Genomic DNA, 20,130 nt, shown 5'->3' with positions numbered 1-20,130 from the left:
GGATACCTCAACTTGACCACTCATCTGTGGATGATAAGGTGTAGCCACCCTATGTGTCACTCCATATTTGCTCAAAAGTGAATCAAATTGTTTGTTCCAGAAGTGTGATCCTCCATCACTTATGATAGCTCTTAGTGTTCCAAATCTTGCAAAAATATACTTCTTCAAAAATCTTACCGCCACCCGAGCATCATTGGTTGGTAATGCTACAGCTTCAACCACTTGGACACATAATCTACAGCAACCAAAATAAAACGATTAGAGAAAGAAGATGGAAAAGGACCCATAAAATCAATACCCCAAACATCAAACAATTCAATTTCCAAAATATTTGTTAGAGGCATCTCATTTTTCCTAGATATATTCCCAACCCTTTGACATATATCACAATTGGCAAAAAAATTATATGAATCTTTAAAAAGAGTAGGCCAATAAAATCCTGATTGTAAAACTTTTGCTGCTGTCTTGGTTGCTCCAAAGTGTTCTCCAACTTCGCGAGAATGACAATGTTGAATAATACTCTTCATCTCCTCTTCCGGCACACATCTTCTAGTTATACGATCATCACACATCTTGTAAAGGAATCGATCATCCCATATAAAATACTTAATATCTAAAAAGAACTTCTTCTTTCGTTGGTGGGTGAGTTCAGTAGGCACAATCCCCCTAGCCAAATAGTTGACAATATCAGCATACCATAGGGCTTCTCCAACTGCAAACAGCTGCTCATTCGAAAATTTCTCATTAATATCCCCATCAACTTCTTCATTTGACTGCACATGGTCCATCCTAGAAAGATGATCTGCAACTACATTTTTGGTTCCTTTCTTGTCCTTGATTTCCAAGTCAAATTCCTACAAAAGTAAAATCCATCTTAGCAACCTTGGCTTTGCATCTTTTTTAGCAAATCAATACCTCAAAGCCGAATGATCGGTGTAGACAATCACTTTAGAACCTATTAAATAAGACCAAAATTTGTCAAAAGCATAAACAACTGCTAAAAGCTCTTTTTCGGTAGTTGCATAATTCAATTGAGCCTCATTTAAAACTTTGCTAGCATAGTAAATCACATGAAAGGCCTTATCTTTTCGCTGTCCTAAAACAACACTTATAGCATATTCACTAGCATCACACATTAAAGTAAAAGGCAATTCCCAATCGGGTGCAGCAATGACATGAGAAGATATCAATTTCACTTTAAGAGTTTCAAAAACATCTAAACATTCTTTGAAAAAATCAAAAATTGCATCTCTTACCAACAATTTACAAAGAGGTTTAGCAATTTTAGAAAAATCTTTAATAAATCTCCTGTAAAATCATGCATGTCCAAGAAAACTTCTAACTCCCTTAACATTGGTAGGAGGTGGAAGCTTCTCAATTACATCAATTTTTGCTCAGTCCACCTCAATTCTTTTAACAGAAATTCGATGTCCCAACACAATTCCTTCTTTTACCATAAAATGGCATTTTTCCCAATTCAAGACCAAGTTTATTTCAACACATCGCTGCAAAACCAAAGAGAGATTAGAAAGAAAATTATCAAAAGAAGAACCAAAAATAGAAAAATCATCCATGAACACTTCAATGTATTTTTCAACCATATCGAAAAAAATTGGCATCATGCAATGTTGAAAAGTAACAGGGGCGTTGCACAATCCGAATGGCATTCTTCTATAAGCAAAGGTTCCATATGGACATTTAAAAGTGGTCTTCTCTTGATCCTCCGGTACTATTGGAATTTGATTATAGCCCGAATATCCATCTAAGAAACAATAATAGTCATGCCCGGAAAGTCTCTCCACCATTTGGTCAATGAAGGGCAAAGGAAAGTGATCCTTTCTTGTAGCATCATTGAGTTTTCGGTAATCTATACAAACTCTCCATCCGGTCACCGTTATTGTGGGTATAAGCTCATTGTTGTTATTCTTCACTACGGTCATACCACCTTTCTTAGGAACCACTTGGACCGGACTTACCCATGAACAATCCGAGATTGGATAAATTATACCTGCATCCATAAGCTTCACAGCCTCCTTTTTCACCACTTCTTGCATGGAAGGATTTAATCTTTTTTGAGGTTGCACCAATGGCTTATAGCTCTCTTCCATCAAAATCTTGTGCATACAAATAGATGGGCTAATTCCCTTGATATCATCAATAGTCCATCCAATCGCTTTCCTATGCTCTCTTAAAATCCTCAATAACTTTTTCTCATCCAAATCATTCAAAGAAGAGTTAATAATAATAGGATAATAACAAAACTCTTCTAAGAAAGCATACCTAAGATGTAATGGCAATTGTTTATGTGGCACCCCGCCAAACGCTAACACAAATCCCAAGGCCAAATCCCAAGGTACTAGGTGGCACCTCAAAATTTCGGCATGGTCTCCTCTGTTTATGTTAGCGTTTCACGGAACTCAAACCTGATAAACCAATTTATAACAAAACCTGTATATAAAAATGTAGATATAGGAAAAATAACAGCGAAAGACTAATTACATCAAACATGTAAGTAGATCAGAGTGCAGAAGATTTATCAATATACAGGCTTCCCAAAACACTCTCACTCTAACATAGGCCTAAACTCTCAATCCAAAAACTGCATACATCCCGGATGAAACTAACAACACTAAGGGATGTGGCCCTAGTGCTCACCAGGCAATAAACTCTGATCATCGATCTGATCGACCAGATACTCTTCAATTACTGACTCTACGCCTACCTCGATAGCTGCAAGTGCTGAAACTAAAAAAAATAGGAAGGAAAGGGTGAGTAACAATGGTTACCCAGTAAGTCCACAGCCAATTCCTACTAATAACCCTTCCTAAGCATGATCAAATAAAGCATACTAAACATTTTAATACATGCAAGGTTTTACAAGATAAAATACGATCAACTAGTACATATAGCCAGGGATGAGCAACTAAACAGTTGAAAAAAAATTACACATAACATTAATCATCCATACTCATTATACATTCTCCATTTTATGCAAATAATGTTGACAACATTGAAATAATAGACATGCTTCTCAGTTTATAATTCGAAATATAACAACAGATACATAATACAAATGGTGGAGTATTGGAATTAAAGAGTTGGGATTCACGACTGGATCGCTCCCAGTCGGGACATGATATTCCTCAATAACCTTGTAGTTCCTGATTTTGTGGCTGGTCGTGTCTACCACGCTTGCGGGACCATTTATGCGGCTCAGGCTGGCCGTTTGACGTGACCGTAAGCAATGGGTCTATTTTCGATGTGTCAGAACGTTCGACTACTACTAGATTGTTAGTGATCATTGACTAATCATCTTCGTCTATGCCTATCAGGCGTGCATGTGATTCCCAAATGACATTCCACTCGTATACGACCACCTTTACAATACACGTTCACTGGTAAAGATAAGAAAGGAATGGACCCGGATTCCAGTTGTGACTCCACTCTCATACGCGTCCCATACCACGTATGAGTTTGGTGGTCCCTACCGTACATCCCAGGATAGTGCACCCCTCCGGATGATATGACACACTATCCCTTCAGGCATTCACAAACCCTTTAACAGCTCACAAAATAGTTACGTATATATATAGTTTTTCATTTAAAACAAAAGAGAAATTAACAGAACAAGGTTGAGAATGGATATCCAGTTCCTACTATGCAACTGTGTCCACCCGGCCTAAAATAAACAACAGTACTCAGCGCACGCGCTAACATAATCAGAAATAAACATGCAACCCTTTCATTAATAACCTGGATATCCTTTCACCAACCTACACACAACATACAATGTAAAATGTAGACATCACCCCTCAGGTGTGATTCTGACATTTTACCGTTTATTCTCTTTTCCCATTCTCTCGACATTCTCACTTTTCATCTTTTCACATCGACCATCCATTTTCAATATTTCAAAGTCATTCTTTTGGTCTTTCCATTAAAAACAATCAAAGTTTATAAGAATAAAGTCCCAGCGATGCTCGAGACCAAGGCTGTTAAAAATAGAGAAAGCTGGTGAAAATTTGGCTAAGTGTCAGAAACTCAATTTTTCAAAATTTTTGAAATTGAAAACGGGTTTTTTTTAAATGAAAGTCTCGGTCATGAGATTCGACACCATATAGTTTTTGTAATCTAATTCAAAGAAACACGAAAGTTATTTCATTTTGAAAACTTGCCGAAAACGTCAAAAATTACGTTTTGTTCTTTAAACCAAAATTCGGATTTTGATCCTTTGAGATTTGGATCTTAAAACCATTCCCATTGTTCCGAAATGGGGGGTAAAACCTTAATTTCATTAAAGAACTTAAAGTAAATGGAAAGTAAAAATTAAAGAGGACATTTACTTAATTGTTTTTAATGAAATAAATGGTGAGAAATAGTGTATAAGGTGTGAAGAGGTCAAGCCAAGAGTCAGAACACTGTTCTGGTCAAAACTGTGTCTGTCGGTGGCAGAATCAATATGCTGTCGGTGGAACCGACAGAATACACATCGACAAGTGTCGGTGGGACCGACGGTCCTGCCGACAGAACAAAGTTTTCGGTGGCTTCTTGATTTCGTCGGTGGCAGAAGCAACATTCTGTCGGTCCCACCGACAGAATGCCTTCGGTAGGTGCCGGTGGCACCGACCCTTCCCACCTACAGCCTGAACCTCACTCGTGATTTTTGGATTTTTCGATCCCTTTTTCGATTTCTTCTTCCATTCTTCGAACCATTCGACCCACCCACGATTTTTTTATCAAAATTCGATAAAGCATAAACAAAACACCTACTTCTAACATGAATTTGAAATCAAACACCAATTTCTACGATTTAAATGCAAACAATAAGTTTTGTTTCAAAACCCTAAATGCACATTTCAGAAATCTAAAGCTACCAATAAGAATTGGAAGTCCCTTACTTGTTTGTGGACGCCAATGGTGATGAATCAACACTAAGGATCAATGTTAGGCGGCTCGAAGTTCCGAAAGTGGTTGAACTCGGGTGCCAACGGAGTGGTTGGTTGTGAAACCCTCTTTGAAGGTGTTCTCCCCGCTTCCTAATGACCAACAACGACTCTCCTATGATATGGATGAGGTTCCAAGTGATTATACAAAAACACACTTGCTGATTCTTGTTGGAAACCAAGAGAAAAGAAGAGGAAATGGAGGTTGGATGGGGTGAGGACGTAGAGCTCGACAACGCCGACGACTTTGCCTTCTTCGTCGAGGTTCAACTCGGACTTGATTGGGATAGATCTTGATAGGAATGGGTTCAAACCCTAGGTCTAGAAAATGGTTGAGTTGAGTTCTTTGGAGAAGAATGAAGAAGTGAAATGAAATAAAAGAAAGTGAGTTTTCTTTTATAAAAGGGCTGAGGGTATACTTGTAATTTCCCCATCATTTCTAGTTTCGATCATAACTTAACTATTCGGTCTCGAAAAGTGACAAACGATTATACCATTTCAAATAATTTTTCGTTGTGGTTCTAATGGTGTAATCGAATTTTCTTGATTCTCCCTCTAACGAAATTTTTTTATTTTGGGTCCCACTTAACGTGAAATTCGAGGATTTTATAACTTTTTCCCCCGAACTCGAATTCGAACTTGCTTACAGGCTAATGTATATATTGAGATCATTTTGAAACTAATGGCGAAGTCGGTTTTCCTTGAAATTAATCATAACAAGATCCAAGTATTTTACTCTAAGTCTCTCCTTCGATATTTTCTTCTAAATCTCACCATTTAATTTCCTCGAGATATGAGTTGAAAATCCGGGGTGTTACAGTTTAAGTTCAAGTTTAGGAGGTTCCTTTTTAAATGATGGTTCATTAACATACACAGCTCCTAGCTCTTTAAATTTAAGCCTTTTTGAAAACTCACAAAGTGGCAAAGCATCAAGATTATTCACACATTCAATTATATCTTCATCATCAATTAGAGTTCCTAAAGTTTTATCATTTAATATGCAATTTTCCAAAGGTAAGGGAGGAAAAGATTCATTAAATTTTTCAGCTACTACCCTATCTAAAATACTTATTGCAAAACATGCATCAATATCGGAAGGACATTTCATAATCTCAAAAACATTAAAAGTTACTTGTTCATCTTGAACCCTTAAAATCAACTTACCTTGATGAACATCTATGAGAGTTCTACCTGGGACGAGAAAAGGTCTTCCCAATATGAGTGGAACATCCTTGTCTTCTTCCATATCCAAAATAATAAAATCAGCAGGAAATATGAATTTGTCCACTTTTACCAAAACATCCTCAATAATGCCTCTAGGATGCTTGATAGATCTATCTGCAAGCTGCAAGGATACCGTAGTAGGCTTCACTTCCCCTAAACCGAGTTTCCTGAAAATAGAGAGAGGCATCAAATTAATACTTGCACCAAGATCACATAAAACTCTATCAAAATTAAAATTACCAATAGTGTAAAAAATAGTGAAACTCCCTGGATCTTTTAGCTTTTGGGGAAGCTTTATTTGAAGAATAGCACTACATTCTTCCGTGAGCATGAGCTTCTCATTATCCACCAATTTCCTATTGTTTGATAGAATCTCCTTCAAGAACTTAGCATATTTCGGCATTTGCTCCAGCATATCTACAAAAGGAAGATTAATATGTAAGCTTTTAAAAATATCAATAAATTTAGAAAATTACTTATCTAAATTTTTCCTTGGCAATCTTTGAGGAAAATGAATAGGATTAGAAGATGGTTGTGGAATAGGTTGTTGAATAGAAAGCGGTAGCATCTTGATCTTTAGGAAGAGCAGTTTCATCCTTATTTGCTTGCTTGCTACCCCTCTTTGATTGTTCTAACTCCTTCCCACTTCTAAGAGTTATAGCTTTCACATGTTCCTTGGGATTCTTCTCAGTATTACTTGGGAGTGCTCCTTGAGCTCTTTCCGTCAATAGCTTGGAAATCTCCCCAACTTGATGTTCAAGGTTGCGAATACTTGCACCTTGATTTCTGAAATTGGCTTGGGTATCATCAATGAATGCATTGGTCTTTTGCATGAATTGGGTGAAGACCTCTTCCATGGTTGGTTTCTTCTCTTGAGATTGAAAAGAAGGAGGCAGTTTTTACATATTCGCATTGTTGCTCCATGAGAAGTTAGGATGATTCCTCCACCCTTGATTGTAGTAATTGGAGTTAAGATAGTATTGTCTTTGATTGTTGGCCACATAATTCACTTGTTCGGAAGAATTTGCTTCATATAGGCCTTGACACTTCAAAGTAGGATAATTCCCTACACAATTATCACAAACTACATTAGAAACTGTAGCAACATTCATTTTCTTAAAATTATTATTTAAAATAGTAACTTGAGCAGCCAAATTAGTAAAAACATCAATGTCATGAACTCCGACTGTCCTTTTCTGTGTATTCCTATAAGATTTCAGGAAGTTGTTACTAGTCATGACTTCAATAAATTCATATCCTTCCTCCGGTGTCTTGTTGAAGAATGTTCCTCCACTTGCTGCATCCACCATGGTTTGAGTGTTTGAGAGCAAACGGTTATAAAATGTTTGCACTTGCATCCATAATGGTAGTCCATGGTGCGAGCACTTCCTTAAGAGATCTTTAAACCTCTCCCAAGTTTTATAGAAAGATTCTTGATCTTGCTGCAGAAAATTGGTTATATCGTTCCTCATCTTCGCAGATTTCGCTGGTGGAAAGTACTTAGTCAGAAAGGCATTAACCAGCCTATCCCATGTAGTAATGGTTCCTGAAGGTAGCGAGGTCAACCATGCCTTAGCCTTGCTGTTCAATGAGAACGAAACAAACACAGTCTTATGGCATCATCAGTCATCCCATTGTGCTTGAATGTATCACAAATTTTCAAAAAATTTGCAATATGCAGATTTGGATCATCATTAGCCAACCCCCCAAACTGAACCGAAGATTGTATCATCTGAATGATGGTAGGCTTGATCTTAAAATTGTTTGCTTGAATAGGTGGCCTTCGAATGCTAGAGACACCCACATTAGGAATAGAGTAATCCTTTAGTGCTCTATTCGGGACTACATCTCCACCACCACCATTATTCTTTTCTTCCGCCATTGCTAAAACTCCTTGTTCAGCTCTTTGCTTGCGCTCCCTATTTAGCCTTCTAAGTGTCTTATTGATATCAAGGTCGATTGACACTAAGAAAAACCTAAAAAGAGAAAAACGAATAAAATAAGAATAAATAAAAATCAAATTAGCAATAAAAGCAATTGGTATTAATATTAGTAATCTTTAATCCTCGGTAGCGGTACCAAAAACTTGATGCGTATAATTTATGCTAACAAGTGCACTAATCGTTTCAAGTAATAATATAAGATATCGTTCCCACGATGATTAAGTTACTAAGTACCAAAAATAATCACTTAAATTACTATTTGATGAATTGAGAATTGTAGAATTGCAAATTGAAATAACAATGAAACAAGAAAGAATGGATTCTTATGAATTAAAAACCTAGGGCTTTCGACTTCATTACAGATACTCCTACGTAATTGAGTATTCAAAGTAATTCCTACTTTGCCTTATTTGGAAGTTTAATTCCCTAAACCAACCAGTGTTTTCTCTCGAAATACGCTAGATTACTCCTTTAAATATTAACTCAGCACATCTCTATGTGAATTTAAACACCAAAGAGTCATAAAATCTGTGGAATTATCGTAAATTGAACTACTAACCTTTTAGAACATGCTAAAGTACCTCTACCATTCATTCATTCTAACGTGATCTATTTTATTGATCTAACTTAGATTCTAATTCTCATTATAAACCTAGATCAATAAATCAATCAAAACTTTGGCCTTAAGATTTGACAGCATTAAACTCAAAATAGACACACAAATAAGTAATTGCAAAATAAGGAATTGAATTTGAATAAAACAACTACGAAATTTTATCTGAGTTACATCTCAACCCTAGAAACGAAATTTAGTTCATAACGAAATACGAAACAAACATCTTGAAATTAAACATAGAAGAAAGGAAGAATAAACCAATAAAATTCGAGATTGCAGTAGCAATCACTTGATCTCCTTTCCCCCTTCTTCTCTAGCGTCTCCAATCTCCAAAATCTTTCAATAAACCCTAAAAATAAACTACTTATAGCCTCCATACGTTCTGAATACAATTGGGGTCAAATCCCCTTTAAATTGAATCCAAAAGATATGATGAAAACACGAGATGAAGTGCAGAAAAGGGATCGCGCCACGGCGGGCATGTACCCATCGCTGCGACGGCTAGCTCCTGTCTTGGGGCCTTTGTTGATTTAAACACGAGCGCCGCGGCGGACATGTATCCATCGCCGCGGCGGCCTCTGCCTCTTGTACTCCATTCTCCGAAACTTCGTCTTTTCTTCTGATTTCACCCTAAATTGCTTCATTTTCGTATTCTTGTCCATTTATTACCTAAAACAATAAAAAGAACGATTACTAAATAAAATCACTCTCAAATTAACAAAATGTCAAGTAAAATTTCATAGAATAAGTCGTTACAAACCGACTTATCAAGTTACTTTATAACTATACGGTATACAAAATAGCAAGCATAAAAGTGGAAAGGGAATATAAATATCAGTTACTAGCTCAACTAGAGGGGTAATTCAGCTGCCCATTTGTGACACGTGGTGCTAAAAAGTTACCCATGAAACAATCTTGCATATATAATGGTATTTTTTCTGGTTTATAGTTAGGCAAGTTTGTCATAATACATAAGCTGGTGTTGGGCACAAATCGGAGAAAAGTTGTGTGCAACGTTAAAATGTTGATATTTACTAGTCAAAAAAAAAAGAAGTTTCCATATCTATGTGTTTGTGTGTGTGTACAGAAAAATATTCAACACTGTCATCATCGAATCCTTGTCCCAAAAATTTAGAGATGGCTAAAGAATCTTGTACCTCCATTCAATTATGTTTAAAGACATATCTTTTGGTACTTCAAGTCTATATGTTCTTTCTAAGAATGGCTGTTATGTTACACATGGCTTTAACCATCTCAGTGTTTTTTCCTTAGTTTGCTCAACATTCAGCTCCATAATGCATAGCCATCTCAGGTACACCAAAGACCACTCAAAGGAGGGAAACAGATGGCCATCCCGCTCATGTAGATGAGTCAAAGACGCTCTCTCGATCTGACCTCTTTATGCTCTATGATATTCTTGAGATAATAGTTGACCTGTGAATTATATCTCTGGAAAGGGCATCAAGCTGTAATGGGTACAACATCAAACAACTCAAAATGTTGCTTGAGGCATGTTTTCTTGTCATTGACGACATCTGTAGTGACTTGTTACCAGTAAGACATGACATTTTGCATTTTGGAAAATAAAAACTTTTTCTTCTTGTTAAACGAAGCTCAATACTGAAGATTTCTAATTTCATTATTGATGTTGTAGCTCAAAGAGCACATAGATGACACCGAAGATCTCATCCACGTTAAATTGGTGAAAAAACTTGACAAAAAAACTTTAGATTTTCCTTACTTATTTGTCTTCTAGTTTGAAAGATTATGAATACAGTAATGCTCTTAAACAGGGCCATATTCAAAATCAGTCGATACAGTTTGAGTAACTGTACACAAGTTACTGGTGGAATAAAAGTTAAAACAAAAAGAGGAAATCTGTTTTATCATAGCTTAATGAAATCCGTATGGTGGTCATCATCTCATTTTCCTTCAGCTTTAAGGTTTGTGTGATTTGTGCCAGCTTAATGAAATCAGTATGATGGTCATCTCATTTTCCTTCATAATAATTACTAATATCCGTTTATTTTATTTTGACATTATCAGCTACCTACAAGCACTGTCAATTATTTATACATTTATGCAATACCCAATAGCATTGGATATGGCTACCCAACACTTTGGTTGTTGGGGAAAATGATAAAAAAATGTTTATTTTCCTCATTTTTCCTCCCATCATTGTTTAATCATTTCAATACAAAGTATATTTTCCATCATTATTTATTTTTCATAGATTCTTTCAGAATTTCAGACTTTATATATATAGATATATATAGGGGTATTCAGTTATATGTCATTCTTGTTTTTTAAAATTTCAAATAAGCATTGTTTTTCTAAATCATATATTTATTATTTTTTGAACTTACCAGGCGAGTAATGATCACTAGGGTTGTTAAATTGAATAATTTGCTTCTCAGATTACTCCAAGTTGACACGAATCAGAATTCCAGCTCGGGTATTTTATCCTAGCCATCTGTTTGGGTATTTTAAGTCTTTTAATAGAATTTGTATATTTTCTAGCTTAATATAGAGTTGAATGGAGGAATAGGATTTATATTGTTCTTGTTGCCTATTGTATCATTGGCGCTTTTATAAATCATAATTTGTAACAAATCTCTGTAAAAGTTTGTGACTATTGCAAGTTTGAGTAATACATGATGTAGAACTTAAAATAAAAATTAATGCATGTTAGTTTGATTGTGATGTTTGTATCTGGACATATCTGAGATTGTTTATAAATTTTAAGGGTTGTTAGTCGACCAAAAGCTCTTTAAAAAATCATTTTTAGCTAAACATGAGAAACAATTAAAACAATTTTATATGGCATTGTTGTTAGGATTTTCTATCAGGTAGAAATGAACTTTGCTTGAAAAGGTTACAACTTGTACTGATTCAACTCAGATGATCTGCCTTCCGAATTCAAAGCAATATAGCTGGCTTTGGAACTCACGTACATGTCTCTTGAGGCTCAGGTATGTGAGTCTACCCGTATGACTAAAGGGAATAGGTAGTCATACGGATATGTGGGTCGCACAGTTTCAGTGTTGAAAACTCATTTTTCCTAATAAATGCAAGAGTCCATTTCGTGAAAATATGAAATGTGTTTCGAATCTAGAGAACTCAATTTGTGTTGTTTATGTATAACTTATTGATTCATTTCGATCCCTATTTTTGGTTGAATATTAATTTTGGTTCTTTTATCACTTTTTGCTATTATTTATATACCATTTTGAGGTTCTTAAATTTCTTTGGAATATCTTCTAAGCTTATGAGATAGTGAGAGTGGATATGAAATTTTTGGGATAGGATTTTGATGATTATGATTATGGTCTTGTAAGCTTATGATGTAATTGTAAGGATGGGACTATTGGGGGTGGGTTGGTCTGTCTTGGATCCTACTTATGTTTTAAATTTATTGCTACACTTAATGATAGTAATTCTTGATGTGTCTACATTTGCATTAATCCATATATATCGTGCCAGTTGTAATTATCGATTCTGAACCTATGTGAGGATAGATGTGCACACATTTGATAGATCCTTTGGTGCAGAAAACAACCCAAGAAAGGGATGCAAAAAATGATGCCCAAACAATTATTTTTTGTTTTTTTGCTCAAGGCACTATAGTTTAATTGGCAAGTTTTTCATTAAACTCTAGTAGACTTGAATGAGAAATCTGAATTCATTTTGCCATCCCCAAAATGTTTAGATAAGGCTTTGTAGGTGACGATAATCCAAGTACAACCAATTTTGAAAGTTTGAATACCATACATGGTTGAATCTATATTCCTTCCATTACGATTTTTTTGGTTTAGCAAGTAAAAGAACTGAAAATGGAGATAGATCCAATCTTGGATAAACCTAGTCTCATAGCCCATATCATTGTATGTATGTTACTATATGTTGTATTTTATTAGTTTTAGGATTTACAATGGTGCAACTATGTTGTATTCTCGTGGTGCATGCTGGAGGGGAAGAACAGGTAAGAGGAGATGAGGTTGGGCAGGGCAATGTAGGGGAGAGAAAGCTACAAGAATCGATCAATCAAGTAATGGGTAGAAAAATAGGTTTGTTTATGTGTTTCTTGTTGACCAAGAAGGCTAAAATGGTGTATCAAGTGAGGAATGATACTATATGTATATGTAAAAATTCTAGGTTGAAAACGATGAAGAGGGCATTTTGGGTATTTTCCTTGTAGTCTACTTAGAATGCTGGGTTCAAGGGGGGCATCTCACCATTTCAAAACATGGGTATTTCCAATATTCAGCAAAATGTGAGGTTTTCAAAAAAAAATTATTCTTACAACGACGGCGATAATCATAGTTAAATATCTAATTTTTTTTAAAAAAAAAAAATACCCTATAGCGAAGGCCAATAGCGAGCTATAAGTCATATATATAACGACAGTTTTGGGACAGTTGACCGTTAATAATACATATAGCGATGGAGGTTTTAGCGACGACCACCGACAGCCAGGGTGGTCGTCATTATATGATGTTGCGACGGGTTTTTTACCTATAACGATGGTCATAGCTGTTGCTATATCCTTATTTTACTATAGTGTATGTTTGATAATAGCTTCTGCATACTCTAGATATTTTTGGTTGTCAGTTATTTTGTTGCTCTGATACGTTATTTCTATTTAAAGTAGGAATTATTATGTTTATTATGTAGAGAATGAGTGGTATTTTCATCATACCTCGAGATTCTAATATAAGAATCATTGGGATTCGGGTTGGGATTTCAGGGCACTACAATGCAATATAATGAATGCCTTCATGATATCTTTAAGTGTTTCATGTTTTTCAAACTGTGCAAGTCCACGAACAATTGCAAAACGTGCTTGGAGTACTCCAAGTGCTCGTTCCACGTCTTTCCTTATCGACTTTTGAGTTGCAACCAAATGTTTTAGCTTATTTTCTCATGGACATGGAACTGTTTTCATAAATGTTGACGATGGGACAAAATATACCATCTTCAATACCGTATCTCATTGTATAATCATGATTGTTGATCGAGTAATTAGCTGGAGCAACACGTCCTTCAACAAGGTCAGTTTACAACACATTGATATCGTTGTGAGATCTCGGTAACCCAAAAAAGGCATGCCACATCCAAAGGGCATATGAAGCAACAATTTCAAGAATTATTGTTGGTTCATGGACATGACTAACATACATTCCTTTCTACGCAGTTGGACAGTTCTTCCATTTCTAAATCATACAATCAATGCTTGTCAACATTCCAAAAAACCCACGATTTTTTCTTTTAGCTAGCAATATAACGACGTCATTGTTGTTTGATAGCCTCAAGTATTCATAAAAAAATATTGAAACAACCGCCTTCACAAACTTTTTCAAATTTTTTATTGTAGTATTCTCGTCGATCCTCACGTAATCGTCCACGGAATCTATTACTACTCTGTAAGCAAGCATCCTCATTACAACGACAATCTTTTGAAGGGAAGACAAACTGAGAATTCCAAAAGCTTTTCTTTTTTGGACAAACTATGGATTGTAAGCTTCAATTGCAGATTGAATACGGAGCAAAAGTGAACAATTCATCCAAAACCTCTTTCGAAATAGAATTGGAGAATACATATGATTTTTAGGAAAAATAATCACAAAAAAGTCTTTCATGACCTTGAACTCAATCACCCACGATGGTTGCATGTCCTTGAGTGGAACCATAATGTGATTTCGCTCGTCTATCTCTATTATGTTGCTCGTCTTCCATAGTAGTTATTGCCAAAATCTCCACTTCATCATTGAAATCAGAATTGTCAAAAAGCATATTAATTAAACGATTGTGAGTCATAAAGAACACGGAGAATGAAGCTAGGAGAATATGCAATTGAAATGTATGTGGAAAGAAATAAGTAGGTGATTTTATAGAGAAAAATGGAGGAAAAAATAAAAATTTTAATTTTGATTAAAAATAAAAAATGGTGAGAATAGTCAAAATTTCAATTTGAGTCAAAAATTAAAATGACGGGAAAGTCAAATTTTCAATTTAGTAAAAAATGTCTGAAAAATTCAAATTTCAATTTGGATAAAAATTTTAAATTGCAGGAAAATTCAAATTTTGATATTGGGTAAAAAAAAATGTGGGGAAAATCCAAAATTTCATTTTGGGTCAAAATTAGAAGTGACAAGAAAAGTCAAAATTTATTTTGTGTCAAAATACATAGTGACAAAAACATGATGGAAAAATCAAAATTTTAATTTCAATCAAAAGAGAAAGAGGAATATGAAATATATATATATATTGGTGTAAATATAAATACAATATACTATATTAAAGTAGAGATAAATTTGTTTAGTTGAGTCTCTTGGAACACTAAACAAATTTTAAACTAGATAAAATAACATTTGTTAAAAAGTGATAAAATATACTTTTTAGTTTAAAGAGCATTGTTGGAATTACTCTAAGCATGAGAGCTATGTTCACTCTAGGGATGTACTCGTTGTAGATTTACTCTTAGAACCTGACTGTACTTGTGATTTTGATCAAATGCCCCCGTGACTCAGTCATCGACTCTTATAGATTAATGGTTCAATGTTTTGCTATGAAAGGGAATCAGTTAGTCAACACAAGTCTAGGACTTTGGTGAGATTCTTTCCTTTCACCCACCGTAACCATTCAACCTAATTATCAACATCTTTCCCGTATTTTTCATATTTTTAGCCGTCCTTCTTGAATGAGATAAGATAGAATAGATAGTTTCAAGATTTCGTTGATTTCCTCGATTTTAATAGCCCTTGTTACTGCCACGTGTACCCTATTTATTTGTGGATTAGAAATCCACAATAAACCTAACCTAATGACCTTCGTCGAAAATCTCATAACCCGCTTCAAAATTTGAAGGTGAAGAAACCCTCCTCGTTATAAGACACGCGACCTTCAATTTATTGCACACCCCTACATTTCTGCAAAATTAAATTTACCTCCTTAGATATTCCACGTGTCTTGTAAGGAGGAGGTTTTCATCAAAATTCTGAAGAGCTGCTCCCTTCAACGGGTTTTCCCCGTAAGATTTGTTTCTTTATTACCCATTTTCCCCACTTTCCCACCCTTTCATGTGCTCTCTCACTTTAAAGCAAATAAAGAAGATTGGAATACGAGACAAAGAATCAATGGAGAAAAAGAAACCAACTCAATCCAATCTTCTTTTCAGTCTCAGAAACAAATCCTCTGAATACTAACTGAGTTTCTCGAAGCTTATAGGGATTGAAAATGAAGAAATTGCAGAAATTCAAACTCCTCGCAACACAGTGCGCCATCGCTGGAAGCCCAACAACCACTCCTGTCTTTCAGCTTCGTCGCAGAAAAACGTTGCGAATGCTTTTAAGTCGATCCGACGATGGACCTCGATTACCTTGTAAAGAAGAATCTTCAAATCGCTCACGAATCGTTTCTAATTCGTCACAGAAGAGCAAGAGTTTGCTCAGCCACACATTAAAGGAATTATTTGTTTCCTCTCCGCCGTTAAATGATAACGGAAAGGTTACAGAAAAGATCAGGGATAACGGAGAGGGGATATTGAGTAGACCTCGTCGAGTTCATTCGTTAAGACCTCTATCAGGAGCGTTTCGGTATCGGTTGCTTAAGAGGACTTGGCGACCTGTTCTCCTTACTATTCCTGAGTAGTTGGACAAACTGTACGATTGGAGATGGTCTAATTCCACCTCCCCTTTTTTAAATTTCTATTTTTAAGCGCTTGAAATTGAAAAGAAATAATACTCTCTCTCGATAAAAGAGAGTAATTTTTACATGTTTTCAATTTTTTTTTTTTTTTTTATCATCTTTGAAAATATAAATTCGAAAATTTCGATCATCATAAAATTGAATCACAGATCTTAATAGCTATGACATTGACATACTTAGTTTGTACAAATCCCAAATGATCTCCTAGCCATGACAAATAAGTTTGGGACTTCTAATTCATCATTTTTATTTATTTTCGATCATTATCATTATAATGCTCTATCTACCATTTTATTTATTATTATAATGATTGAACGTTGAATGAGTGTTTGTTAACATCAAATTTTGTACCAAAAAAATGCCCCCACGTTTATCTTTTAAACATAATACTATCAATATTATTTTTGTCAGAAACAAATAAATTATAAGAGTTATGTTTGGCTCACAAAAGTTTTACTTACCGCACTCACAGACTCTAAATGCTTGGCACATCAAACATATAATAATAATTTTGTAACTAACAAATATATTTTTGTAAATTAAAAATATCATTGAATACATATAGATATATGTGATTGGTGGATCCCAGATTTCTGTAGGCTCTATGAGCAAATTTGTTTTCAATTGTAGTGCCACTATCTCATGATAATGTTGGTTAATTTTTTAAAATTATAAGAATCTTTTTACTATTATCTTTAAATATATTTTTAATTAATGCTTAAATTACTGTAGAACCTTTAGAATACATGTGCATTTGCACATGCCAACAATTAATTATTAATTATTTAATAAAATATAATTCCAAAAACTAGGTACAAACTGATCGGTTGAAACTAAGGTCCTCGTTTGCATCATAAAATGGCATAAATACGAAAGTTTGTGTTTATAAAATTTTATGATTACTGAATTTTGCGTAGTTTTATGATTAGAGTGTTTGGTTGTGTCCATTGAGAATTTCTACATTTGCTTGGTTACCCCCGCAAATGTCAAATATAAAAGTATGACTTTTTTCTTTAATTAAAATATTCTTTAATTTAAAAAAAAAAAATTGATATATGGCTCCATATCATTTTAAAACATATCAAAATATTACAAAACATTTCCATCCTATCACATACAACCTTCTGTTAAACTCTTGGGAGCTTGAAACTACAATATTCCATCAAAAAATCAGAAGCCAATAAATATTATGTAATGTTCATCGGAAGAAACACGTGTTATATTTGAACCTTCAACTAGAAAATGATACTATCTGAAATCTTTGTGATATATGTAGTTGTTATTCTATTTTTGCACATTAAAAAATAATAATAATAATAATAATAGATGTTGGTGGGTGATTCATGGTCTTTTCTTTTTTTACTCAATAAGAAATACAATTAATATTTATTTTCTTACACTTAATTTGTCACATGGGTTTGTGTTTTATTTCTAAGACACAATCCCAAAAGTAAATAAAATGCTTGCAATTTAGTTCTCTTACTCTGTTTTGCTAACAAAATGATAAGATATAGAAGATCTAATGAGTCAATTTTATTTGGTTGATGTAGTGTTATATTCTTGCTGATAGAAAATGATTATAACAAATCATCTGAAATGAGTCAGCATCAGGTCATAACTTGAACAACTAATTCTTTAATATGTTGTGAAGCACCTTTTTTTTTTTTTTTTATGATTAATACAAATCCATAAAAATATATATATATATCATAAAAAAAAAAAAATAAATAAGGTGCTTCACAACATCTTGTCTCAAAACCTCTAGTGACGGAAAAAGATGAACCTACTGTAATAAACAACGAGAGTGAGCTGGTTTTTTGGGCTATTTTATGGTATTTTACAGTGGGGCCCATACAATCTTAACCAAAGTGTACGTAATGGTAAAAATGCGATAGATATTTGTGGTTACTGAAATTCTCAATGCAAACAGGTCTAATTGTAACTGTCATAACACGACAATAGAAGACACGGATTTGCAACGGGGTCACTTGTCTCACAAGAATTTTCAAAATCCATAGATTAGTGAGTTATTATGACAGATTTAAAATATATATTTTTTTATTCTAAGTTGCCCCCGCATGGAAAAATCCTGGCTCCGTCACTGATACAAGTTGGTTTGAAGCCGCCTTCAACTGGACTGAAAATGTCAAATTCAAATGTTACGCAATAGAGATTGACAAGACAACTTCAACAGTATTCAACAAAACTCAAATTAGTTGGGCTGGGGATTTATTGGCCGTATTACATCCATTAGAAGCAACGTCATTAAATTAACTTACTCTAGAAAGTTTGAATAATCTCTATTTATATCATTGAAATTTGAGTTGCACCACGTCACTTGACAAAAAATGAAATGTGGCTACAGATGCATTAAAGCAAAAATAAATTATTTGATGTACCTCATAATATATATACTACTCTCATACACGGATTTTCTTTTACATTGAGATTTTTTTATTTTTTATTTTTGGTTATTGCAATATATTCTGACTATTTGTAATGGTAAACGACAAATAACAGGATGTGAATTGAGACGCGCTCCCTAGAAAGACTCGGGGGGATCTTGCACCCCAATCTCTTGTGGAAAATGAGGTGGCTCATTCTGCTTAATGCTCGTATTCTTAGGTGACGGGCCTGTCTATTACATTATTACATCAACTACTGATATCTAGTGTAGAACTGTCAGGTTTTCGAACTCAAAAAAATTGGATTTGGCTCTATTAAGAATATGCATCAAAAGAAACTATTAAAATAGCGAAGAAACCCATTTCTCTAAAAAAATAAAAAATATCATTCATGGATTTGAAGATTAATCTTTAATGTTGAAGCTTTATGTATCGTTATCTAAAAATAATCATTTTTCCTAAATGCTTCATTCTCCATAAGATAATGTGAACTAACAGTAATTTTGCTACTTGTCTCATTCTCACTTGGTAAGAAATAGGGATTTTGTAGCTTTTCAATTTCAAGGCTAATTTTCTTGTTTTTCTATTCATGAATTCATTTTTTTATTAATTAAATGTGGTGCAATCCAATCTTGATTTAAATTAAGGCATAACTTTTTGTTTGGGCATTTGTTGCACTATTGTTAAATATTTCTTTTCAGTAGCTCATGAAGATCTATTTAGCTAGACTACAATCAATTCAACCATTCTTCTTCTTCTTCTTCTTTAACATTTCAAGTTAATTATTAGTTTTGGGCCGCAATTTCTTAATCTTCTAATAAAGTGTTAAGTCGAGCTGAATAGACTGTTGCGATTGTGTTTTTAGGACATATGATGTTATATCCCAAACATCTATTTGATCCAAGTGGGTCATTAATTCAAATCTGGCCAGAAATATAAGAGTGAAAATATTATTTTGATCACAATGGCATTTTCATAATTATCTTATTGGATAATCGTCAATTCGAGTATCCATACGAAGGATTTTGAAGATGACCTAGTAACAAAAGATGTACGAGACATTGTTTACCTTCTAGCATTAGCATTTATGATTTTTTAAAATAAATTTTACCATGTCATTTTGGTCATTTTTTTTGCAATTGTTATTCATGTGGGCCTCAGAAAAGCCTATTGTCTAAAGGGCCTAAGCCCATTTTATTTATTTTTTAACATTCTAGGATCTTTTTAGTTTTCCTTATTTAATAATTAGTGAGGACTTTAGACTTTAAAAAAGGAAAGGAGGGCAAGGATGG

The 20,130-nt window shown here is 34.3% G+C and overlaps 1 protein-coding gene, 1 non-coding gene and 1 pseudogene across 2 annotated transcripts; 2 read left to right on the top strand and 1 right to left on the bottom strand.

The window, feature by feature from the left end:
- The first annotated feature begins 7,535 nt into the window (after positions 1-7,535).
- LOC147406171 (small nucleolar RNA R71) lies at positions 7,536-7,642 on the top strand. The gene has a single exon (XR_015177169.1). It is a non-coding gene; the product is annotated as a small nucleolar RNA R71 (small nucleolar RNA).
- Positions 7,643-13,446: 5,804 nt separating this feature from the next.
- Positions 13,447-14,290, bottom strand: LOC147406170 (uncharacterized; annotated as a pseudogene).
- Positions 14,291-15,587: 1,297 nt separating this feature from the next.
- LOC147406169 (uncharacterized) lies at positions 15,588-16,472 on the top strand. The gene has a single exon (XM_086432760.1). The coding sequence runs from the start codon at positions 15,963-15,965 to the stop codon at positions 16,374-16,376; it is 414 nt and encodes a 137-aa protein (XP_086288886.1). The 5' UTR covers positions 15,588-15,962; the 3' UTR covers positions 16,377-16,472.
- The last annotated feature ends 3,658 nt before the right edge of the window (positions 16,473-20,130 follow it).

The sequence above is a fragment of the Akebia trifoliata genome, chromosome 3 (assembly GCF_017979445.1).
Source record: "Akebia trifoliata isolate Shusen 1 chromosome 3, ASM1797944v1, whole genome shotgun sequence".
NCBI lineage: Eukaryota > Viridiplantae > Streptophyta > Magnoliopsida > Ranunculales > Lardizabalaceae > Akebia > Akebia trifoliata.
Note: the sequence above shows the minus strand (reverse complement) of the source record. Positions and strands in the feature narration are given on the sequence as shown.

What these genes read in the sequence shown, in the direction of transcription:
- LOC147406169 (XM_086432760.1), top strand. Translation starts at nt 15,963, where the DNA reads ATGAAGAAATTGCAGAAATTCAAACTCCTCGCAACACAGTGCGCCATC.